The 26,732-nt window shown below is 39.3% G+C and overlaps 1 protein-coding gene and 1 pseudogene across 5 annotated transcripts; one reads left to right on the top strand and one right to left on the bottom strand.

Moving 5' to 3' along the window:
- On the top strand, window positions 1-18,850 carry LOC121400617 (annotated as a pseudogene).
- Window positions 5,140-26,069, bottom strand: LOC121400618 (mitogen-activated protein kinase kinase kinase 15-like). 5 transcript variants are annotated; one of them, XR_005965856.1, is made up of 3 exons: window positions 7,269-7,560; window positions 6,801-6,939; window positions 5,140-6,516 (listed from the first exon to the last, which is right to left on the bottom strand). XR_005965856.1 is itself a non-coding variant. In XM_041584043.1 (2 exons), exons 1-2 carry the CDS (start codon window positions 25,490-25,492, stop codon window positions 6,464-6,466), a joined length of 387 nt encoding a protein of 128 aa, XP_041439977.1. In that variant the 5' UTR covers window positions 25,493-26,069; the 3' UTR covers window positions 5,140-6,463. The 5 variants fall into 5 exon arrangements, 2 of the variants coding, with proteins under 2 accessions (XP_041439977.1, XP_041439978.1); XR_005965857.1 differs by lacking the exon at window positions 6,801-6,939 and having other exon boundaries at window positions 7,269-7,695; XR_005965855.1 differs by lacking the exon at window positions 7,269-7,560 and having other exon boundaries at window positions 6,801-7,262.
- Between the last annotated feature and the right edge of the window lie 663 nt (window positions 26,070-26,732).

Genomic DNA, 26,732 nt, shown 5'->3' with positions numbered 1-26,732 from the left:
TTCCGGCGTCAGTGTGTTACGCACATACATCACGCACCGGTTCCCTACGCACGCGGCTGTACAGACTGCGTTTTCTCTCTGGCTGCCGCTTTACCGACTTGAAGCACTGAGGTAGCTGACATCAGAAGAGTAACGCTTCCTACGCGACAGAATTAGCCAACTCGTACCGGCGGAGCTCGCTCTCACACTGCGCTATGCCAAAGAATAAAGGTAGGGGAGAGACCGTACCGGCGCCAATAGGCCTGGCTGATACGACAGGGCTTGGCAGTGGATAAAAGCATCCAGTGCGCTGCTGTCTATTACTAGTGATAAGCGCTAGTGCTAAGTAGACCTGGGCGGCGCAATCCATTAACACACGTTTGAAGACTGAATTCGAATTCATTTCAGCTGAGCCCAATCTGTTTCTAATGACTGGCCCTGTGGCCTTTCGCTCCCTTGAACTGTGTGTTTAGAACAACCTAAATGAGCTTGGAACTCAACGGATATCTAAACCTTGGCAAGGAATTCTGCTAGAAACCTTCCAGCTTATATTGTGGGATTCTGTGTTTGCCCAATTGGACCACAGCCCTTTAAGGTTATGGTCACACTGAGATTCGGTGAAATTTAGTCGCCAAGCAACTAATCGGCTCATTTTTGTGGCGACTGATCTTCCCGAACTCCTTCCGCCTGCTACATTGAAAAATTGCCTCCCGCTGGCACTCGCGGTGCTTCGCCTCACGAGGAAACTTCGAAAAACGAAGTATCGTGAGTGCCATGCCTTGCTCGTTTTTTTTATTGTAGCCGTCGGAAGACGGGGGAAGCAGTTTAGGGAGATTAGTCGCCCCAAAAATGAGGCGATAAGTCTCCCTGACTCTCCCTGAATGGGCGGCTAAATCTCCCCCCGAATCTCACAGTGTGACCTTACCCTAACAGGGCTCCTAGTATCTCAGTCTTGTTTTCTGCTGATTCACTGCACAGGCTGCCATTTTTTTTTGTCTGACCGACTCGCCATATACTGTGTACATATAGTGAATAAAGTACCCCCTCTTGTAAAATATAAGGATATTATAAGTTACCGAGGAGTTTCATGACCATATAAAAGCACGAGGCCGTAGGCCGAGTGTTTTTAAACAGGTCATGGAACTCCGAGGGAACTTCTAATATCCTCATTTTGCAACTGGGGTACTTTATTTATTACAATACACATGTTTCAGTGAGTCATGTGATAGAAATGACATCAGAATGCACCGTTTATAACTGATGACATCAGAACTCAGTGTTTATAAGGATATCATTTACAAGATATTCATGGCTTTTGTGTATTATAAGATAATACTTTATAATAAATCACATGACAGTGTTGAATTCGTGGTTCAGATTAAAGGGGTTGTTCACCTTTAACAATAATAACGAAGACCAATTGAAAAGTTAGTTTGAATTGGCCATTCTATAACATACTTAAAGTTAACTTAAATATGAACTACCCCTTTAATACATTCTGCTGTAAAAGTGACCCTGTTGCATCACCTGCTACTGTTTCGACTTTGAATCTGCTGTGGCTCGGGTGCTCAAAAGATGGCTTGTTAAAACGCACCTGTCCCAAAAAAAAAAAATGTTTCTCCAATGGAGGTGTGGGTTTGAGTCTGCACTGCTTTTGGGGAGGGGAAACAATAGTGGGTTTGTTTTTTAAAAAAATAAAAGCTCCGTGCTTGCACTAGAGTGTTCGCATGAGGAGGGAGCTCCCATTGTGTGGCTGCTATTCTCAATGCCACAGATTTTTATATGATTAATGTACAATGTACGTGCATTTGACCTCGCACATATGCACATGATGAGCCTGCTGAGCAAACCACTGCATGAGCGTCCTTTAAGGGATTCGGTCATTATTTTTATAGTTTTTATTTCTAAATTACACTGTTTACTCTGTAAATAATTCACTCTACCTTGTAAAATGTCATTCTTAACCCAACAAGTGTAATTTTTTAGTTGTAATATTGGTGTGTAGGCGCCATCTCTGGTCGTTGTGCCTGGTTATGTGCTTTCAGAAAGAGCCAGCACTTCAGGATTTTCAGGATGCAACTGCTTTCAGGCAGAGAATTGGATTTCAGTGCAGAAGCCTGCTTGAGTAGCACTATTAACTGAAAAATACATGGTTTCCCATGATAGTATCCCTTTAAAGAAGGTGCAATATTTTGGTTTCTTTGCTTTGAGGCAAAAACTGTATAGCCAAAGAGTTAAAGGAGTGGTTTACCTTTCCATTAACTTTGTGTGTCTTTTAGAATGGCCAATTCTAAGCAACTTTTCAATTCGACTTAATTTTTTCTTATTTATAGTTTTTGAATTATTTGACTTTTTCTTCTGACTCTTCCCAGCTTTAAAATGGGGGTCACTGACCCATCTAAAAAAAAATGCTCTCTAAAGCTATAAATCTATTGCTACTTTTTATTACTCCATTTTCTATTCAGGCATCTCCTATTCATATTCCAGTCTCTTATTCAAATCAGTGTGTGGTTGCTAGGGTAATTGGCACCTTAGCAACCAGACTGCTGAAATTGCAATCTGGAGTGCAGCTGAATAAAAAAACTAAACTCAAAACTTCAAACAGTAAAAAATGAACCAATTGCAAAGTGTCTCAGAATATCACTCTGTACATCATACTAAAATGTAACTTAAAGGTGAACCCCTTTTATTGCAAGCTGGCAATCCACTTTGATCAGATAAACTGCAAATTATAGCACTTATTTATAGTCCTTTTTCTTAATTATGTGGCTTCTCTGCACTTTTTATTTCATGCCACACTAAGATCAAATGAATAGCATTAGCCACTTCCTTGTACAGGTATGGGATCCGTTATCCGGAAACACGTTATCCAGAACGCTCCAAATTACGTAATGCCTGCCTACCATAGATCTAGTATAGGTAAATCTAAAACAACTGGACTGGCTGAGTACTCATTGAAGACGTTTCACTACTCATCTGAGCAGCTTCTTCTTCAGTGGGTTGAACTGAAGAAGCTGCTCGGACGAGTAGTGAAACGCCTTCAATGAGTACTCAGCCAGTCCAGTTGTTGTAGATTTACCTATATTAGTTATACCATGACCTGGATGAATGAAAATAGTCCTATGTCTACCATAGACTCCATTATAATGAAATAATCCAAATTTTTAAAAATTTCCCTTTTCTCTGTAATAATAAAACAATAGCTTGTACTTGATCCCAACTGAGATATAATTAATCCTTATTGGAAGCAAAACTAGTCTATTGGGTTTATTTAAAGTTTACATGATTTTCAAGTAGACTTAAGGTATGAAGATCCAAATTATGGAAAGATCCGTTACCTGGAAAACATCAGTGCCCAAGCATTCTGGATAACAGGTCCCATACCAGTATCTGCTCTGAGCCATACATTTTTCACATTTTTGGAAATTGAGATGAATGTGCCATATTTTATATTGTGAATTCATTGCACCAGCCTAAAGTTTCAGCTTGTCAATAGCAGCAATGATCCAGGACTTCAAACTTGTCACAGGGGGTCACCATCTTGGAAAGTGTCTGTGACACTCACATGCTCAGTGGGCTCTGAGCAGCTGTTGAGAAGCTAAGCTTAGGGGTCGTCGCTAATTATCAAGCTGAAAATGAAGTTTGACTATAATATAAGCTGATGCTACAGGGCTGATTATTAAATTCTGATGCTAATTGCACTGGTTTCTTTGCTGCCATGTGGTAATTATTTATATTAATTACTAATCAGCCTTATACTGTGACATTTATATTCTATGTGTACTGTATATTGTGAGTGGGTCTCTATTCTCAGTAAGTGACAGCAGCACAGAGCATGTGCAGTGAATCAGCAGAAAAGAAGACGGGGGGAGCTACTGGGGCATCTTTGGAGACATGGATCTTTACTGCCTTGGGCTTGTACAGAAGCACAAAATATCATGTACAACATTTCTACCTACTTATTTAGTTCTCATTTAAACCTCCAGGGAACATTTCCCCATTTTAGACTGCTTAATTACTTTATATTTGAAATTGGAGATATCTGCAATGCCTTCAGTCCTCTTTGCATATTCTAACTTGCTATGTTGGTTAAGGAGAGTTTAGTGTATACACACAGCGGATCCTCCACTTTGCTCCATCTGTGTTTTGAATGCAGGCAGAAGAAAGTGGATCTGTTGTAATGTATCCCTTCCTGTAGCTGTATTGATTGCCCTTTGTCTGCTGGGGGCACATTATCCTTCTGCTGACTGTACTTTTCATTTGTACTTCAGCCAGTTGAAGGAACATGCTACCTGTCCTGTGTGTCCCACTTTCACAGATGTCGGAACACTTTCCTTTTGTTATTCATAGAAGCTATACATTTACAATGGTACAATTCTAATTGTATACTGTGTAGTGCATTTAGCATTTCTGTGGCAGGCTGAGGACCATACGATGTATGGCTGCATGGAGCTTGAGCCTCCAGTTTGACAGCAGTAGCCTCTTGTCAGGTTTAGTTTGGCATCATAAAAACTATAGCACAGACATGGAACACTAAGTGCAGTGGGATTTCTGTACCACTCGCACTTTTACATACTGATTGAATGGGTTTTCTATTTATTTCAAGGTAAGGGAGGCAAAAACAGAAGGCGAGGTAAGAATGAGAATGAATCGGAAAAGCGAGAGCTGGTCTTCAAAGAAGATGGACAAGGTGAGTGGAATTTTATGTGCAGCTCCACCCCCCCCCGTGCCACCTTAATAGAAACGCCCTTTACTAGGGATGCACCGAATCCACTTCGTGAAAGATTCGTCCAAACCCCCCGAATCCTTCGTGAAAGATTCGGCATATGCAAATTAGGGGTGGGAAGGGGAAAACATTTTTAACTTTTGTGACAGTCATAGAATTTCCCTCCCCAACCCTAATTTGCATATGCAAATTCAAATTTGGCCGGGCAGAAGGATTCGGCCGAATCCTAATCCTGCTTAAAGGTCGAAACCTGAACCGAATCCTGGATTTGGTGCATCCCTACCTTTTACATTTTTAAATAGCAGTTTTCGTCTAGGGCTGAAACCCGCAGCCTGAAATCAGCCCCTGACTGCTAGCCGAATCTTCTCTGTTCACATCCGGAATCCTTGTCTGCTCTGGCGCAAACGCACGTGGCGGATTTTGGCAAAGAAATGCAAGAATAAAATATTTTATTTTCCTTCTTTCAGAATATGCTCAAGTAATCAAGATGTTGGCAAATGGCAGACTAGAAGCCATGTGTTTTGATGGAGTGAAAAGGTTATGTCACATAAGAGGAAAACTACGAAAAAATTTAAGTGGTCTTTTTATTTTTAAAGAACTAAAGCTTAACTAAAGAAGTAGGGCAGAAATATTGCCCATTATGTATTGGGGTTCTTTTCCAGCCCAAGGCAACCACAGCCCTTCAGCAGTAAAGATCTGTGTCTCCAAAGATGCCCCAGTAGCTCCCCATCTTCTTTTCTGTTGATTCACTGCACATGCTCTGCTGCTGTCACTTACTGAGTTTAGGGACTGACTCAAAATATACAGCACACATAGAATAGAAATGTCACAATATAAGGCTGATTAGTTAATCAGATTATTGGTACCTGGCAGCTCCAAAACAAGCACAATTAACATCAAAATGTAATAATCAGCCCAGTAGCACCATATTACGACAGGCATATTCCATTTACTACTTAATGATTTGCTGTAAGCTTAGCTTCTCATCAGCTGTTCAGAGCCCACTGAGCATGTGCGTGTCACAGATAATCCAAGATGAGAAGCTCCTGTGACAACTTCAAAGGCCTGGATCATTGCTATATAGAGATGCTGAACCTTTAAGCTGGTTCAGTATAAAACATATGGCATTTCTAGCCATATTCATTTTTAGGATGTAGTCCTTTAGTTTTTTTATTTGTTTCAAAAACAAAAACATGTTTGGGAAAGATGAATTAAATTTGAATGACTACATAGGGAAGTGTTAATGTAGGATTTTGTTGCAGTTTGATTCTCAACAAAACCACATCGCTTGGCAATAGACCACTATTTTCTTTGTTCTTAGTATTGTCTTGGTAATGCAATGAATAGCTGTTACAGAATGATGCGGCATTGGATCACAAAGAAAAGTGTAGAGTGCTCTGTAGTTTCCTCAATTTGAATTTTTTTAGGGAGCTTTTGTGAATAGGCTCTATGAAGACCTTCTGTGCTATTCACATGCACTGTCTTCCTTTTGGTTGGAAGCGTTGTTAAAGGGGACCCGTCACCCAAAAAAAATATTCAAAATCCTATTTTATCACATTAGTCAAGCAAAATTAACTTTAATTACACTATATAAATTATTTGAATAATTTTTTCCTTCAGTCTGGGAATTACAATGACAGCACTTCCTGATTCTTGATGGTCAGCGGGTCCGGGTTGCGGATAAGGCACTTGCGTTTAAGAATGCGCGTTGCGGATTTCGGGTACGGGTTCCAAAAAATGGACCCGCGCAATACTCTATCACAGAGAAATAGGTTTTTGGCTAACGGGATCTGTGGGCCCCCATGTGAAAGCTAGAAAGAAGCAGAAAAAGAAGGCAAATAAATAAACCATAAAACATTAATGACTAATTGAAAAGTTACTAAGAATTGGCAATTCTATAACATATTAAAGTAAACTTAAATGTGAACTATGCCTTTAAGGCATACTTGGCAGCCCGTGTCAACTTTGTCTGAAGAGCAGAAAATTTTACATTTTAAAGGACAAGCAACACTAATTATTTTTAAAAGCCATTGAAGCCCCCTTCAGTAATACCTCCATACTGCACAATGTTAATTATTTGCTTAGTCAAAAATACCTTGATAAATGTCTGTTTACGGTTGTGCCGTCAGCTACATCCTACGTGCGCACACCACCTGTCACTGGACCGAAAGTCACTTGCTGTGGTGCTAACAATGATTTTCAGCCGACCTGTTATTCCTCAGTCTGGTTTGTTTCTGTAAATTTTGCAAAAAGCACCCTGGTCAGCCATAAATCACAGAAGACCCCTATCATCTTGCACTTGTCTTCACTACTCACAGTGCTTACAGTAATAAATCACAAAGGCAATGAGATACGTCTGCCTACAAAGCCCCTCTTCCCAACTTGTATGCGAGGAGCATGAACATAGAAGAAGAACAATTATAAAACAGGCTGAAACTGGTGCAGCAAGTAACTTCCGGTCATAGAAGAAGTTGGATAAGGGATTTTGAGCAGGCACGCAGGATGTAGCTGAGGTTAGAGTCCTGTGTGGAACCAATTTGTTAAACCCGACCCGCATACTTACCAGCTCGACCCGCAAGTACCTTATCAGCAACCTGATCCGCGACCCGCTGACCATCAAGAAACAGGAAGTTCTGTCATTGTAAACCGGAAGTGACATCATTAGAAGTAGGCGTGATCAGAAAAAAAATATTTTTGTGAAGACCTGGAAACCCGGAGAACCACCGACCCATGTCTATACCCGCTTCTACCTGCAACCCGCAGGGTAGCGCAGGTTTTTGCTGGTAACAAGCGGTTACCCGACCCACTGCAGGACTCTAGCTGAGGGCATGTTGTCATATCAACCTATTTCAGAAGACAACCAGAAGCAGTTATTTATCATGGTATATTGAATTAAGTATTTAAAAGTTACATTTCTGCAGTAAAGATTTATTATTGAAGGGATTTTTTTAATGTTGGCATTACTTGGTTTTACAATCTACATAGTCTTCTGCCCGAGGCAGGTTTTACTGTAATCCAGTGGCAGGAAAGAGCGTGACTGAAAATATCACACACTGATTTTACTGCATTTTACACATATTTGCCTGTATTAAAATTCACAAATAAAATTCCAACTTCTCACATACAAAGAATTTGCAGTTCTTTTTCATTCACAAATCCACACTTTTTACACAGTTTTTACTGGGGACTTTTCAGGTAAAAGGAGGGTGAATATGGAATATCTATTAGGTCAGGGGTATTATATGCAGGCTTTAATTTTTATTTGTTTAATAAAAAAAATGATGTTACTGGTCCTTTTTACACAATGCTTGTTAAAATTCTAATTACTGGTCTCTCATGGAAAAAGTATAAAAACTATTGCTGCTCTCTGATTGCTACACTGTGTAATCCTACAATCCTCTTTAGTTTGTTGTTCTTCTTCCCCTGGGTTTATTTAGCTGTCTTTTAACTAGGGATGCACTGAATCCACTATTTTGGATTCGGCTGAACCCCTGAATCCTTTGCGAAAGATGCAAATTAGGATTTGGTTCAGCGATGCAGAAGGATTTGCTGAATCCTGCTGCAGAAGGCTGAATCCTGGCCGAATCCCAAACCGAATCCTGAATTCGGTGCATCCCTACTTTTAACATACCAAATCACTTCTTTATCTGAGCCCAGTCGGGTGCCTTGTGTATAATTACTATGATTTTTGCCAAATAGATTCTCCTGGTATCCCAGCAAGTGCCAATGCACACCAGCTCTTCCGTGGGTTTAGCTTTGTTGCCATTTCATCTGAGGACGAAAGCCAAGCTATGCAAGCAGTTGGGGTACATGCTATTGTTCCAGTAAGTACTTTTTATCATATGAGTGTACATACATTTGTAGCTTTCAGTAATGCAGTTACACATTCAGTTTTTTATAGGTATATAGGACCAGCACCTACCTTATATGTGATATATATGTACATTTATTATTAACAACTATAGTGAAACACAGTTCACCAGAACCAACACAAGCATGCTTTGTTTTTGCATTTCTACGTGCAGAATGAGATTAAGGTGCCAATAAAAAAAAGTTCGGAGTAGACTGAATCGTTCTTCTTCAGCCATTCTTCATACTATTTTCTTGGTTTTTTAAATTCCAGTGAATCAAGTGAAATGTCACAAAATAAACTAATATGTAATTTGGCAACTTTTGCTTTCAAATAAATATTTAAATACACACACACACACACCCATTATTATTATTATTATCCAAATTACTGAAAAGCCTTCTCCTAGAGACTCCATTTTAATCAAATAATCCAAATTTTCAAAGATGATTCCCTTTTTCTCTGTAATAATAAAACAGGATTAATAATATCTTAGTTTGGATCAAAGTACTAAGGCAAAACCAGCCTATTGGGTTTATTTAACGTTTCCATGATACTTAAGGCATGAAGATCCAAGAACCATTCATCTAAGGCATTAATGATCCGTTATCTAGAAAACCCCTAGGTCCCAAGCATTATGGATAACCGGTCCCATACCTGTATTTTATATATTTATGTCTCTCCCACAGACAAGAAAGTACCTTGCCGCAATTCTCTTTTGTTCTTTCCATTCATCTTTAGTCTTAATTTGCATTTAAGGTTTAAAATCTTTAACTTTCGATGAATGCTGCCTAACATGAATGTGAACTAATGTAAACTTATTTCTAGCTTCATAGGAACAGCATCCAGTTCACAGATGGCTATGAGCTAAAGGAAGATATTGGCGTGGGTTCCTATTCTATTTGAAAAAGGTGTATTCACAAGGTTTCCAACATGGAGTATGCAGTAAAGGTAGGTATTATATCACAATAGTTGCTACAATACTACCTTGCTAACACCACTTTTACAGCATATTCAGTCTTATAGAAAGGTTTTTGGTAATTAGGTATGATGTCTTCCAAAGAAGCATGTCTGTGTAGCATAGTGTCACCTCAAGTTTAATCATCTCCAGTCTGGGGGACCGGTGGCAGCATTTTGAGTTTTTGTTAAACTGTAAATCTGTTTTTAGGGTATCAAATATACAAATACAATAAAAATAGAGCTTCAATGAGCTTATCTTTCTGAGATTTTTTGCCTCGGAAAGTGATTAACAATGTGCTGGAAGCCTCCACCAAAATGACGGTGTTCTAGGTTGAGGGGACAACCACCAAGTGAGGTAGGTCAAGTTGCCATTTCCTTTGAGAGGCTTTTTTTTGTAGTTGTGTATTGTACCAAAGAAAAAACACACTGGTGTATATGACCCTATTCATTTTATTTTCCCTTTTATTCTGCCTAAACCTCCATGCAGTTAAATAAAGTGGTTCACCTTTAATTTAACTTTTAGTATGTTATAAATTGGCCAGTTCTAATCAATTTTGAAAATTGGTCTCCATTATTTATTTTTTATAGTTTGTAAAATGTTTGCCTTTTCCTTCTGATGCTTTCCAGTTTTCTAAAGGGGGTCACTGACATCTAAAAATGAATGCTCTGTAAGGCTACAAATTTATTGTTACTGCTACTTTTTATTACTCCTCTTTCTATTCGGACAATCTCCTATTCATATTCCAGTCTCTTATTCCAATTACCCTACCAACTAGGTTACTGAAATTGCAAACTGGGGAGCGGCTGAACAAAAAGCTAAATAACTCAAAAACCACAAATGATAAAAACAAAAACCAACTGCAAATTGTCTCAGAACATTACTCTGCGTCATACTAAAAGTTAACTCAAAGGTGAATAACCCCTTTAATGCATGGCAGTTTATCTGTGCGTTGCATGATCATTACAGGTCTAGTTAGACCATCCACTTCTGAGTTACACGTGATTTCTGGACTCTTGTTTTGTCTTTTTAATCAAACCCTTGTTTACTATTTTGAACTATAATTTCACTTTATTGCACAAACATAAACCAAATCATTGAATTATAACTGTGTCCCTGCTATAACTTATATTATGTCTGAATCCGAGAAGTTCAACTATATGGTTATGTTTATAAAACTATTAGAGGTTTTGGAAACTGTTTTAATTGTCTTCGAAAACATTTCTTTTTCACTATTTAGATTATTGACAAGAGCAAGAGAGACCCCACTGAGGAAATAGAAATACTGTTGCTATATGGGCAGCATCCCAATATCATTACATTAAAAGATGTAAGTATGATTTGGCTTTTCTACTTGGCTCAACTTTTTTATTTCTTTTTGGGTTTGAGCTCCAGTTCAATCAAATGTAAAAATAGATACAGGTATGGGATCCGTTATCCAGAAACCCATTATTCAGATAGCTCCAAATTACGGAATTTATTTTCTCTGTTATAATAAAACAGTAGCCTGTACATGATCCCAACTAAGATATAATTAATCCTTAATGGAAGCAAAAACAGCAGAGTTTTTAATTTAAAGGAGAACTATATCCTTAAAAAAAGCATATTAATTGATGTAGTTTATGTACGGAACTCTACCATCCCAGTTGTGCAGTTGAACCTGCAAATGGAAAATGTCATTTGGAGCATCATGCCTTAAAGCTGGCAAAATACATTTAAAAATCATAATGCATGTATTTCATTAAATAAAACACTTATGATTTCATCATTCGCTGGGCAGCAACACTGTTTTGTCTGTTGTACTCTTTTTAAATAGGGGTTTAAATTGACTACTAACGTAATGTAATGATTGACTTATTTTTATGTTGCAGGTGTATGATGATGGAAAATATGTGTATTTAGTAACGGAACTAATGAAGGGAGGGGAACTTTTAGATAAAATACTGCGGCAAAAGTTCTTCTCTGAGCGAGAGGCAAGTGCAGTGCTACACACGATAACCAAAACCGTAGAATACCTCCACTCCCAGTGGGTACGTTTTCTCCTTCAGCTTATCATGAAATATGCATTCAAATATATTTTATGTGTTTCCACTTAAACATCAAGCCATTAGGATTAAGTACACTTTACAAAGATAGCAGTTTAAGAGTAGTTCTGATATGCAGATTAAATGATAAATATACATATTAAAATCAGTATCAAACAGTTGACGAATAGATTAATTGGAAATGGCATACTGTTTACAAACTACCATCCTGCATCCAGCATTGGGTTAATGCAAGACGAGGCCGAAAATCTGCCTAATGAAATACGCAGGACGGGAATAAGCCACTACTCTGGCATTAGCCACCTGTACCGACATGCAGCTGATTTTGGCGAAGATAAAAAAGACTGCCGAAATCCGGTAGCAGACAGGAGAGGATGCTAATGCCAGTGTAGGGGCCGATTCTCAGCCTGTGTTTTCCAGCAGGTCAATTTTTAGCCTGTACCAATAGTAAATACAATGCAGTTACACAATATCTGGGTTAGAAAAAAAGCTGTTTATAGTGGACAGTCCCAACTTACTTTACAATTTATCCTGCATGATGATCAGATTACAGACTTCTAGAGGCACATTTATTAAGGGTAAGAACACACGGGGAGATTAGTCGCGCCACTAAACAGGCCAAGTTGTATTCCATGGATTGCTTTATAAAATCTTTCATTGCTTCAAATATGTTCACAGAGAGCTCCCCCTTTTGGGGCAAGTAATGAACAGGCGCTTGGAGCCTTCATTGGCGCTGATGTTTAATCACACCAGCATGAAATGTCTACATAATTCACACCTTATCCATGAAATCTGGTTGTTTGCTGAACACAATGGGGGAAATCCACGAAAGTGGTGATATTGAGACAATAAAAGTGGAAATGAAAGTGTCTGATTCCCCACCAAATTCACAAATCTTCACTTGTCTTTTAAACAGACCGTTTTCAGATTTTGTCTTTTGCACAACATTTTAACAACATTTGTTTCTGAATTTGTCTATAGAGGGGAGAGAGGGTTTATTTTACCTAGAAAAATGATACATCGTTGTTTTCAGGATAACATGGGCTTTTTAAATCTGCCTACATGTTTGTGTGATTCCAATTCTGTAACAAGATATTAGGATCTAAATACAAAAAATGCTATTTTTCATAATATAGGGATTTGTGACAGAATTTTGTTTTATCTTAGGCCAAGTGTATGCTGCTTAAACGAAAAAATTACTTGGGAGGCTTTACTTTTCCTTTAGATAATATGTTCACTCAAATTGCTAATATTGCCTCATTTATTGAGCTAAAACTAGTAAATTAACACAAGTGTGAGTTAAAAAACTTTTTACATATCAGTAATGTCGATCAGGCAGGGTTAAAAATCGTGGCCGCATCTATTCGTTGATGCGGTCCCTCGATCAGACCGTCCATTTGGCTTTCTTTCTGATCCGATCATTGGGCCCTATGGCCCACGAACGGATCAGCCCGATATCGCCCACTTCAATGTGGGCATATCAAGGAGAGATCCGCTGTTTTGGCAACATCACCAAAAGAGAGGATCTCCCTGTGTATGGCCACCTTTAGAATTGATCTGACACATGGGGAAGAGTTATGCTTAACTTCACTCCATTTTGAAAATGTCGTTTAAAATGACGTTTTTGCGCCATTTTTATGTCATTTGAAAGGCAAATTCATAAAAGTGCCTGTAAATTGTCTTTCTTTCACTAAAATATGAAGAGTGTCTATTGAGTCAGAATTAAGGCGGATTTCTGTTTGTGAATATGGAGAAAGTATTTTACACCAATTTACCACCACTTTTATTCCAAAAATGGGCTCTCTACACTTTGCGAATTCCCCCCATTGAATTGCAAATAAATACCAAGAATAATGCTGAGCTAGGCTTGATTTTATATTTGTCTCTATTTTTGTCCTTTATAGGTTTTAAAGCGTCAAGGCTACGATGCGGCATGTGATATATGGAGTCTGGGTGTGCTGCTTTATACAATGCTGACGGGGTAAGTGAACAAGACGCTAAAACCTTTTAAATCAGGGGAATATATGTAAATGGGTTATAAAACAAGTGCAATAACTTCCCAGTTCAGTTACTTGCTCTAGGGCCTGGTAAAAGCACTTTTTTGTGATTACCGCTATTGTCATGTTGTATATTTTCTTCATATTTCAGATACACTCCTTTTGCAAATGGACCAGATGACACACCAGAAGAAATCCTAGCAAGAATAGGAAGCGGAAAGTTCGCTCTAAGTGGTGGTTTTTGGAATTCTGTTTCAGATATTGCCAAGGTCAGTTTGTGTACAGATCAGTTTACTCAACATTCCTTAGCTGCTGCAGTCTGTTGCAACATACACAACAATGTCCCAGACTAAAGGTGGCCATAGACGTAACAATTACGATCTTTCTTGGAAAAGATCTTTCCAAGAAAGATGGTTTGTTTCAGTACACACGTGTAGAGCTGAATCGTCCGATATACAGGTAGAAACAATAGAATTCTACCTGTATCTGATGATTTAGCACTAACAATGGCCAATGTTTGGGTGCCTTCAAAGTAGAGTCCTGCAGCGGGTCGGGTACACGCAGGTTACCCACAAAAAAGCAGGTACCCTGCGGAACGAGGGTAGACTTTTCAGATGCGGGTCGGGTTGCAGGTCTCTTCCTGCAGTTTTCTCTCCATTCATCTCCCCCTCCCATCTGACTTCCGGCACAGCTCTCTTACATCACAGGGCGCACTTCTGTCCCTCGCCCTCTCGACTATTGGCCATGTTTAATGATGTCACTTCCAGTTTGCAGCAACATCACTTCCGGTTTGATGGTAGTTAGCGGATAAGGCATTTAGCAATGCTGATCTTAATTTAACCCACAATTAATTGTCTTTACTGTTCTGCAGATACTGCAGATACCCCCTTAAACATTCAGTATTGATTTTGTTTAAAGGGATACTGTAATGGGGAAAAAAAAAAAAAAATTTCAAAACACATCAGTTAATAGTGCTGTTCCAGCAGAATTCTGCACTGAAATCCCTTCTCAAAAGAGCTGAGCTGAGTTTCCCAGCTGCCCCCAGTCATGTGACCTGTGCTCTGATAAACTTCAGACACTCTTTACTGCTGTTCTGCAAGTTGGAGTGATGTCATCCCCTCCCTTCCCCCCCCTCCAGCAGCCTAATAACAGAACAATGGGAAGGTAACTAGATAACAGCTCCCTAACAAAAGATAACAGCTGCCCGGTAGATCTAAGAACAGCACTCAATAGTAAAATCCAGGTCCCACTGCGACACATTCAGTCAAATCAAATCAATAAGGTGCCACACTTACACTAGATCGCCTTTTGCAGCGTCGGGTGCACAGCTGTGTTCCTCTCTGCCCAAGGAAAAGTTCCACTGTAAAACAATAATTCCAGGGCTGGAATAGCCCGAAACGTCGCTTTGCTAATGGCATGAATAAATAATCTTTGATTCACATATCGGAGTGCTGCTGGAATTATTGTTTTACTGCGACACATTCAGTTACATTGAGTAGGAGAAACAAAAACCTGCCAGAAAGCAGTTCCATCCTAAAGTGCTGGCTCTTTCTGAAAGCACATGACCAGGCAAAATGACCTGAAATTGAGCCTACACACCAATATCACAACTAAAAAAATACACTTGCTGGTTGAGGAATGAAATGTTATATTGTAGAGTGAATTATTTGCAGTGTAAACAGTGTAGTTTAGAAATAAAAACTACACCATAAAAATCATGACAGAATCCCTTTAAGCTTACAGTTAATAAAAACCCTGCTGAAGTCTAACCTAGGAATTATACTATTGGAATTCTGTTGTTAATGATCTTACAGCGTGACTGCTTTTTCTCCTTCTAAATCTATGGGTCCTCCCGGTAGAATTGTTGTGATGAAAACTCCCTTCTCTACCTCTGTGGCTGCTTCCCATTTTATTAATGACAACAGTCTAGAAATGGTGCAATCTATTTGCTTTTCAAATGAATGCCAATCAGCTGCAGGCAGAAAATAGAGTTTTAAACACTGTGGGTCCCCTGAGAAGACAATGGATGTGTGTGAAGTGGTCCTAATACCCTGGAGATTCCATGATGAAGGATAGAGGTGCTATTGTTGTTAATTTTTGTAGATTCCTAGAAAGACGGCTGAATATATTTTTTATATCCTATCCACAGGACCTGGTTTCAAAGATGCTTCACGTGGATCCACAACAAAGATTAACTGCAGCCCAAGTACTGAAGCACCCCTGGATAGTACACTGTGACCAGCTGCCTCAGTTCCAGCTGAACAGACAAGATGCTCCACACCTAGTAAAGGTAATGTCGTGTTTTTTTCCTTATGCTAGACAAGCCTTCTGATTCACAGGCTAATTAATATTATGTTTCATGCACCGAAATGCTTGCATTTGTTTCCGGTTGCTTCCTTTAGTTCCATTTTTAATCCAACGGCAGCTGCACAAGTACATAGAATGAATTCATTAAAGAAACAATAACGCCAAAAAATGCGCGTTTTAAAAGAGTGACTATCATGTAATGTTGCCTTGAACTGGTAAAACTGGTGTGTTTGCTTCAGAAAAACTATTATAGTTTATATAAACAAACTGCTGTGCAGTTATGGGGGCAACTGTTCAAGCACATGATATGCAGTGGATCACAGATAAGTTCTGAGGAATCTCATTGTATACTTCTGAGGAATCTCATTGTATACTTAAAGGTGTATCTGTTATCTATTGAGTATCCTGTGCCTTTTTCAGCTTTGAATGGCTGCCCCCTGGCTATACAGCAGTTTGTTTATATAAATTGCAGCGAACACGCCAGTTGTATGAGTGCAGCGCAATCCATACATTATATATTTTCCTTACTTTAATACATCATTTTTTTGGTGTTACTGTTCTTTTAAGTTATACTGTTGCACTTTAGCCAGTTCAGTATCCGTATGGCAATATGAACCAAATTAAATCACAAAATAATACTGATCAGAATTTAATTCAATTTTAACAGATTTCGCCATGTTTGGTGGAAGCATAATTGAGTATTTATAAAGTATAAAAATCTGTCTTACTGATATCAATGAAAAGTGAAACGAGTTTTCAGCCTCCTATTTAACAGGTTTTGCTAAATGTTTGCAGGTTTTTTTTTTCTAAATAAATGGTCAACACAAATGTAGAAATCCATAAATATTGAAATTGTTGTGTTTTTTCCAGTTAGTGCAACAAAAACAACTTACCAGCAATGGATGTCAAGTGAGGGAGGAAGTGGGGAAGTCAGATGTGAGGTGGGCAGGCAGAAGAAAAGTTGCAGGGAGAGTGCGGCAGTGACAACTGCTCTCTCATTTAGTTATAAACGTTGTGTTCTGACATAGAAACGCGCCGTTTAAAAGGTTATAAATTACAGTGTGGCCCAATAAGGAATTAGCTGGTCTGTAGATTATATATATATATATATATATGTGTGTGTGTGTGTGTATATATATGTGTATATGTGTGTATATATATATATATATATATGTATATATGTATATATGTATATATGTATATATACACACACACACATATATATATATATATATATATAGGTATATATACACACACATATATATATATATATATATATATATGTATATATACACACACATATATATATATATATCTATATATACACACACATACATATATACATATGTATGTATATATACACACACATACATATATACATATGTATGTATATATACACACACATACATATATACATATGTATATATATATATATACACACACATACATATATACATATGTATATATATATATACACACATGCACATTTTGTGTATCTTTCTAAAAATACAGCAGTACACTTTAACATGATTATATTTCTTCACCTGTCCTCACGCCTTTGTGTTTTGTCTCCATTCTTGTTGTTTAATGCAGGGAGCCATGGCAGCAACTTATTCTGCTTTGAACCTTAATCCACTGTCGCCCGTACTGGAACCTGTTGGTCGTTCTACTCTGGCTCAGAGGAGAGGAATAAAGAAGATTACCTCCACGGCCCTGTGAAAGTCAAGTCATCTAGTAGGAGCGACCTGTAGCTGAAGATTCGCAGCACAACAAAAAGCCATCAGTGATAGCACATATCAAAAAGCCACTCGGGCAGCACATGCTCCCGGTCCCTGCCGGCTCTCGTAATCAATGCTGCTGCTTTTGTCTGTTCTCAGTAGTTCAGTGATGGAAAAAAAAACCACATCTTACAATGCCGGGGACTTTGATTTAGGCTTTTCACCTCTGCAACTGAAGAAGACACTGAAAATGAAACAAAAGGAAGACAAATCTCAACGCTGAACAGAAGTATTCATAGTCCTCCAACATAACGGGTTCTAGGTTCACTTTTTATTTGAGCACTTGCATACTCTCAGCTCTTTGCTCCTTAAAATGATGTATACAACATGCCACTCCGCCTTCTGCACTTTCACACAACATATTCAAGTGAAATTTCTACATCTGCCTTTTCGATCATCTTTTGCCTTGTCTTAATAGAGAATATGATCTAGTCCTGGAATGATGTGGACAAAAGAAAAAAAAACTACAACTGTGGAATTTCTCATGAATGTATCACAACCAAGATCAGCAACAAGAACGGACCCCCCCGCATGTAACTGTGGGACGACCGCCGGAATAGCTTTCAAACTGCAATAAATTCAAGCATTATGCCTCCAGCAAGCAGTAATTGGTGTATATCTGACTTTAATCTATATTTTTTTTTGGGTGGGATTATAGCTCGTTGGGTGACCTTCTAATTTGACAATTTGCTTTTATTTTTTAAGTTTTTGGATTTAAAATGATGCACACACCATATATATATATATATATATATATATATATATATATATATATATACATATATATATATATATATATATGGTTCAGTAATCCACTTTTAAATCAGCCGTGCATTACAAGGGTTTCAGAGCACTTTAGTTCCCTTCACGGTGCAAGCTTTAATGCTGTCCTTGCATGACACTCCACTGGATCACTTCCCGCAGTCTGACCTATTCTGCTTTGTGCATTAACGGACAACCTTTAAAAACAGAACCTGTTTGTCAGTGCCTGATGGCTGGAGAAGAAGATTGTCAGCACTTGTACTATGATAATTACTTGTTCTCAGAAAAAGGGACTTTGTCAAAACTTCGCAAGCTTTCCCAATAACTACGAGATGAACTATAAGACTAGCAGCCCTTTTCTGGATCTTTTTAGTTCTGTGGCTAACGGCACACGGGGCAGAATCTCTGCTGGTGTGATTCATCTGGCTAATAAACACTCCACTCCTTTGTTCTGCTACCTTTTGACTCTAAAGGGGAACTATCGCGAAAATTAATATAAGCTTCATCATACTGAAGTAAGAAACTTTCTAAATACAATCAATTAAATATTCTGCATTGTTTCTGAAATAATCAAGTTTATATTCACTATCCCTCTCTCAGCATCTGTTTCTCTTCAGTCTGTCTTCATGCAGCAGTTGGGTGTCAGATATTCATTGACACTTAGATACACTATATCTTACAGGGGGGGGGGGCTCCCTTTCCTAGCAGATGTATTAGAGCTCACTCAAATAACTGATTCCAGCAAAACAAATTCTGCATATAGAGAGACGGGATTTATGGTGATTTTAAAGGGGCGATTCACCTTGTTGTTTTCAGATAGATCACCAGAAATAACTACTTTTTCCAATGACTTTCTTTTTTCTATGTCTGACAATTTTTCTAATATTGAAGTTTAAAGTGTCATTTTTCACCTTCTGAAGCAGCTCTGGGAGGGGGGGTCGCTGACCCTGTAAACTGTTCTAAATTGATACATTTAGTTGATACAGTTCTTATCTTTGTCCCTGCTGAGCAGAATCTCTGGGTTTCATTACAGGCAGCTGTTAGAATTGATACAATAGTTGCTAATACTCCAGAGATGCTGCTGAGAAATGGATCAACTAAATGTTGCAAAAAAACAGTTCAGAATCTGCACCTGAATTACTGAGCTGCCAGACTCAAACACCAGAGACACGAACATTCAACTTTAAACTTAGATTTTGGAAAAACAGTAAAAATAAATAATGGAAAGTAATTGAAAAAAGTCTTTATTTCTGGGGAACAATCTGAAAACAACTGAATTGAAAAAAGTGTTTGGAAGGTGGAAGAATGAGCTCTAATACATCTTCTAGGCAAAAGGACCCCCCTATATGATATTTTGGATTAGAGACCTGCACGGGTCCATTTTTTTGGAGCCCATACCTGCAATCTGCAACCCGGACCCGCAACCCACATTCTTACCCACTTGGACCCGCTACCCGACCCTCAAGTTTCTTATCCGCGACCCACTGACCATCAAGAATCAGGAAGTGCTGTCATTGTAAACCGGAAGTGACATTATCGGAAGTAGGTGTGGTCAGAAAAAAAGAAGTAAAAAGCCCTATTGAGAAGACCAGCGACCCGCAAACCCGTAGAACCGGCGACCCGCGTTTATACCTGGAACTTCTACCCTCAACTTGCAGGGTACAGCAGGTTTTTGCGGGTACCCGACCCTCTGCTGGACTCTATATTGGATCATTCATCTGACTCCCAACTCCTGAATGAAGAGAAACAGATGCTGAGAGAGGAATAGTTATGATAATCTTGATTATTTCAGAAACAGTACAGAATTTATAATTAAAGCTAATATTACATTTTAATTTTCACGATCCTTCCTCTTTAATGGAAATCTCATGACACTGCTAGTACAGGCAGTTATCTGCTGAAATGTTCTAATATGAATTTGGGGATGCATGAAAGTCACAAGGAAGGGCACAGGCTTACTGGTGTGTCTCTTTTGGCAGAAGTACTGAAGAATTGGTGGAAAAAATGATCCATGTGTCATTAGTGTTTTGCTTTTATGTCCATAAAACAACGGTGGAGGAGGGGTTTTTTTTTTCCTCACTCTTACAAACAGGGGGTAAATGAAATGAATTTGTCACTGAGCTTCCCGCCTTTAAGCGTCATGAATTCCAGGTTTCTGCAGCTGAAAATGAATCTGCTACGGAAAAGTGATATGCGGGCCGACCTGAAACCCGCAGGTTGGTCAGGTTCGGGCTGAGTCCTGCACAAAATCTTTGGGCAGGTCGAGCTCTTCTCCTGCTCTCTCCACCTGCAACCTAGAACTGCCGGCTTCTGGCGCCGGAATTTATAGACTTCCGGCTGCCCCTTTTGTGATGTCACTGCGGGGTGGGTCTATAAAAAGAGGCAGGACCGGGTCAGATGCGGTTCAGGAGGGGGCGGGTGCAGGTTGAGAAATTCTCGACCCGCACATCACTACTACGGAAGCCTTGGAAAACAAATGTGAGATTGGAAACCGGTTTAAGACAACACTCTGATCAAAGGGTTAAGCATATGGATGCAAGTAGGAAAACTGCCTTTTTGGAGGTGCTTCATGCATCAGTCACATAACCCTCTGACGACCAGTAATGCGGCACTGCTATTGCGAATTATCTGGAACAGAACTAAAATGTTACTTTATAAGTTTTGTAAAACACAAGCAACTCGTATCATAAACTTGATGTAGAAAGCTGCTGCTGCTGTTATAGGAGGGTAAGGTCAACATCTCATGTACACTTGCTCCTGTAACAGTATAGGGCTTCTCTGTGCAATTATACAACTTCCCTCCATTAACCAGAATAAGCCATTTCACCTTTAATTGTGCTGCTTCTCTCCTGTATACACCAAAAAATGAAGAACGGGGTCGCACACTGTATACGAAAAAGATTTATTAACAGAAAAAACAAAAGGTTACAAAATGAAAACATTTGCCTTACGCGTTTCAACTGTTAAGGAAAAAAGATAGAAAAGGGGAAAAGGCAGCTTTTTCACTTATTTTTCTATCTTTGTGCCCCTGATGAACGCTCGAGACGCGTAGGGAAAATGTTTTATTTTGCAGCCTTTTGTTTTTTCTGTTAAACCTTTTTCATATAGAGTGTGCAATCCGCTTCTTCATTTTTTTTTTGTCTGTACTTATATTGGAGAATTGGTTGATCAGCACCTCGGGTCAAATTTCGGTGTGCGCCTTCTAACCCCTTTATATTCTCTCCTGTATACAAGCAGAATGCTATGTCCACTCACATTGTATTAACCTTTACCAGCACTTAATCGGTTATGACTTATGCTACTCCTGTCGACCAATGGCATACGAGTGTTCGCAGAACGGAAGTGCCGGCACCAGTTAGATAGAAAATTGCATGACTTGATCATTTCAGAAGGGTATACAGGTATGTGACCTGTTATCCAGAATGCTCGGGACCTGGGGTTTTCCGGATTACAGGTCTTTCTTTAATTTTGGAACTTCATACCTTAAATCTACTAGAAAATCATGTAAACATTAAATAAACCCAATAGGCTGGTTTTGCTTCCAACAAGGATTAATTATATCTTAGTTGGGATCAAGTACAAGATAATGTTTTATTATTACAGAGAAAAAGGAAATCATTTTTAAAAATCTGGATAATTTGACTATAATTGAGACTATGCGAGACGGCCTTTCCGTAATTAGGAGCTTTCTGCATAATGGGTTTCCGGATAACGGATCCCATACCTGTACAGTTTCTTGTTAATCTGTTTCTGGGTAATATTAGGGAAAATGATGTATGCTAAGATTATCATGTAATTCTCAAGCTAAAGGGAAGTTGTACACAAAGGGATGTAATTATTTTGCAGCTATCTTTGGTGGGAGGGACATTTTTAAAAAAAAAAAAAAAAAATATAGAGAATATTTTTCTACACTTATGTACAATCATTCTTTCTATTAGACTCTTTAGCTTGGCATGTCTGTACGTTTATAATCATATTCCAGGAGTTTGTGGTCATTTGGAAAGTGGATAACTGATGCTTTTACAGAGATGAAACGTTCCAGTGCTACAAGAATAAAGATGAATAGCCCAACTCTCCTACCTATGAACAATCTCCAATGAATCCCAACGTGTACTCTGTGTGATCTGATAAACCGGAACGGTGATCGCGGCTTGTACATTTCACGTCAACTGTTTTGTAATCCTCTAAGGAAAACGCAGTCCTTTATATAATAAACTTCTAAATACGTACACGACATAGTGTTGCCTGGTGCCTTTCTACATCCTCTGTGTGTGTTTGTTCTCCAGAACAGAATACTTTGTGGGTATCGGCTACAACTATATCTGGTCTTTCTACAGTAGGTCCCCAATCTCCCCAGCTCATGTGAAGCAAAATTGCTGTGGAGAAATTCCCACTAGTGATGAGGGAAATTTTTCGTCTATAGACTCCAGTGGGTGAAATTGTGAATTGTCGCGCATCAAAAAAAAGTGCTGGTTTCCTCCAGTCCGGACTCCTCTCTGTCTGTGTTAGGCAGTGCTTTATCGAAGATGTTATCATCCCCCGGTCCACTAAATTGTGTGTGTGCCTTTATGTGACAACACACTCTTTGTGCCCAATCTTCAGTTGCACAACAAACACAGTTCAGCCTTCCCTGGGGCACAAGTGCTTGTTTGATTAACACTAAGGGTCAGATTTATCAACGGTCACATTTTTTTTATGGTCAAAACTGTCAGATTTAACTGGAGAGTTATGCAAATTCGATTCATTTTTTGTTTAAATTTTAATTTGATTTTCGAATATTTATCATACTCTGGCCCTTTAAGACTATTTGCCACCTAAAAGCCCTGCTGAATTGCTGTTTAAGTCAATAGGAGAGGTCCAGGGATTAATTTGGAGATGTCTGCAGCCTTCCTTTCATAGAAAAAGCTCAAATTGAGTCTGATCTAATTCAATTTGTTAAATTTGTTCAAGTTTTATTAATTAGATGTCATTAATACATTTCGACTAGTCCAATCTTTGGAAGTTAAAAAAAACTCACCTGAATTCAACATTTGACCTTTGATAAATGTATCTCTAAGGGTAGGACTTCACGAGCGATTTTGTCTCGATCCGGCGCGCTGCAACAAAACGCAGGCAGCTTGTCATATGCGACAAAAATAAGGTAAGTAATAGAATTGTCGCAGCGTTGATCCGACGCGACATAAGTGAGGGATCAACGCTGTGACACTATGCGACAATTCTATTACCTTATTTTTGTCGCATGCGATTTGTCGTAGAGTGTCTGATCGCGACAAGATCACTCGTGGAGTCCAACCCTTAATGACGCACTCTTGTACCCCCTCCTAGATTTCTAGCACAACTCCCCATAGATCTACTGTATAAATGACCCTTAATGTGTCCTGCCCTTTGTATAAAGCTACATACTGCCTTTCTGAAGAGAGAAGCAAATCTATTCCATGGGACAGTCTTACTGCTGAATGACAACCTCACTGGTGCTGGACATTGATGATATTAATCCCAAATAAACTTGTGAAATGTCTTAATTATGTATAATAAACTGGGGAGTGGATCCAAGAACCATTTTGCCCACTTTAATTCTTTTAGCAACCCAACTGATAACCTTGCACCATCTAGTGGATGAATCACATGGTTACTATAAAAGCTCACAACTGCTTTAATATCGTGAATATTGCACAAAGGTAACATTAACCATTGCTGTGTGAGTTATCAAACACATCTGCAAGGCAAATTCATGAATTGTGAATACTACAAATAAAAATATCATGGCCAAGTCTGGCAGAAGGATGGCTGCCTACACAAATGCAAGGATTTAACATTTTAGGATTTACAGGCACAAGCTTCAATGACTTTTTCACTTCTCTCACTCTCGGATAACACCACTTCCAGCCTACAATGAGGCCACTTCTGCTTTATTGCCAGTGGGTAACAGTTCCAGTTGCAGATAATCCAGTTATGGGATGGATTGGGTCACCGGACAGATTGAATGGTCCTTGTCATGTGTGGTGTACAGGTCTCAGTCATTAGATCCATACAGGTCTTTGGTGCCTGTGATGTTGATTTAATGTTCAAATAAAAAGTATTTGGCCTGGAAATTAAAGAGTTAATAAACATGTTTGATGCATCTTGTCTTACAGATATATATCTATATATTTAGTCATCTTCCTCTGTTTCCTTAGCCTAACATTTCTCAGCTCAAGTTATTAGGTGGGTATATCACATCTTTAATTCATGATTGGTAGACCAAGATCATCAATATGTGTAACTAAAGGAGTATAGATAGCCATACACCAACAGATCTGCAAGGTCTTTAAATGAGGAGACCTTTGGCCAATTTGACCACCCACAAATTGGACTGATCTGATCATTTGGCTCCTGGACCAACAACTGGATCATGCAGGGGCCTATGGTGATTTACTGGGAGAGAACAGTATCTTTCAGCTTTACATGGTGTGCCTGGAAAACAGGGCTGGACCTAGATGTAGCCAGTAGAAGAAGCTACCTAGAATGCAACCATATTAGTATACCCTTTGCATATGCAAAGGGTAGGGAAATCGCATTACTTTTTGTCACAAAACAATAAAAAAAGTTTCCCCCTTCCCATCCCCTAATTTGCATATGCTAATTAGGATTCCGATTCAGTTCAGTATACAGCTGAATCTTCCGCGAAGGACCATGTGCATGTGAGGAATTACAATTCCTACCACTCCCTGACAGCTGAACTACTAGGTTATTTGGTTAACTCAGTACCTCACTTACCTGCATCATAGAAGGTGTCCAGAACAGCAGTTTCCCCAAAGTCCAGCTCCCCAAAGTTGACGATACTGAGATGCGCCCCTTCTCCCTCACAGGCTCGACGCAGGCAATGCAGCGCCCCAGACTCCGGGCTGCCCCCCATGGCTGACTTTGGGCTGTCATTCAGTACATAGACCACACGCAGCGACCTCTGCTTGCTCAACCACTGGGTGCCTTCACATATCAACCCCGCAGAGGGCTCTGAAATAGGGCAAGTGGGGACTGGGAGCTCAGCCGCTCCTACCTGCTCCCTTTCACTGGGTGCTTGCACGGTCACATAGGGGTTGGTGGCCTCCATGCTGATTGGTGTCGTTATGAGATGGATTCCTCTTTACATACAAACCCTCTATGCAAAATGGTGACTGGGAAGTTGATATGAGGCGAGTGAGTGCATTACGTGCCTATGCCTTTAAGAGGCAAACATCACCCACACTGGGCACCACAGTTGCATGAAGCAGCCAGTTTACTGCTGTGTAAGAACAAGGGTTTAATGGAATTTGCTGGAGCTGTGAGGGGAAATGGAGAAGTAACTCTTGTGCTAGAGAGGCTGAGATCTAGTCCGGGAAGAGCAGCAGCAGCTGGGACACAAGAAGTAGAGTCAGTTGTTACACTTCAGATGTCCCATAGTCCCATAGTTCTGGGCTCCCAGCAGCAGCAACAACAGACTGTTTGTGGGATGTGTCAGTGAGGTAAATATAAAGCTTGGCGCTACTGCATAAATAATTTTAGGACATTCTCAGCCAAAGTCTATCTGAGTTATGGGATCTGACCCCTAAGCACATGGAATTGAGCTTTGCCTCCTATGTTCCTCACTACAAGTGTCATCAAACCTCCGTCCTGCCCACATTTTGGGCAGATTTATAAAAATGTGAGGTTACAACGCACCACAGAAAAATCATCCATGTTTTATTCATTCCTATGGGATTTTTAGAATCTTATTTATTAATGGGTTCACCTCTTCATACATAAATATGCTTTTAAAAATCCCATAGGAATGAATAGAAAGTGAGTGCGTTTTATTGAGTTCTAAATTCCCACTTAGAAGGGGTGAACATAAAGGGGCAGATTTATCTAATTTAATCTAATAATCCCATCTCGCACCTCCGTGCTGGCCCCTCATCACTCCACCCTCTGTCGTTGCACCTGTGATCTCCCACTAGTTCGTCCACATCCACTTTAATATATCCATGCATCTACCTTTGATAAAGAGAAAAATTGCCAGCGCAGGGTTTGCGCACTGTTTGGTCTCACTACTCAGTCACTCATTGCTGGGGGACTTGATTTTAAATGCACCACATACTACTACAAACGTATAATGAGGGGCCTTGTCGTGGCACGTGAGTTTACATATTTTGGCCAAATTGTGGTACTTACATCTCATTTTTTGTAATAGGCAAACCATGCGCTGACAACTTTTCTCTTTATCTTTGTGTATAAATATTGGATTTTATTGTTTATAGCAGCTGCTCAACTCCAGATTGTGGGTTGGACTGAGCGCTGGCACATTGCAGCTGGTCAGCGCCACAGACTGGGTTAGA

Source organism: Xenopus laevis, chromosome 2S, assembly GCF_017654675.1.
Source record: "Xenopus laevis strain J_2021 chromosome 2S, Xenopus_laevis_v10.1, whole genome shotgun sequence".
NCBI lineage: Eukaryota > Metazoa > Chordata > Amphibia > Anura > Pipidae > Xenopus > Xenopus laevis.
This window is presented reverse-complemented; position numbering and strand designations above follow the sequence as displayed.

Coding starts and splice junctions, on each gene's coding strand:
- LOC121400618 (XM_041584043.1), bottom strand. CDS start 25,492: ATGGAGGCCACCAACCCCTATGTGACCGTGCAAGCACCCAGTGAAAGG. Junction 6,517..25,158: donor GGACACCTTCTATGATGCAG/GTAAGTGAGGTA, acceptor GCTTCTTTCTAG/CTTTCACATGGGGGCCCACA.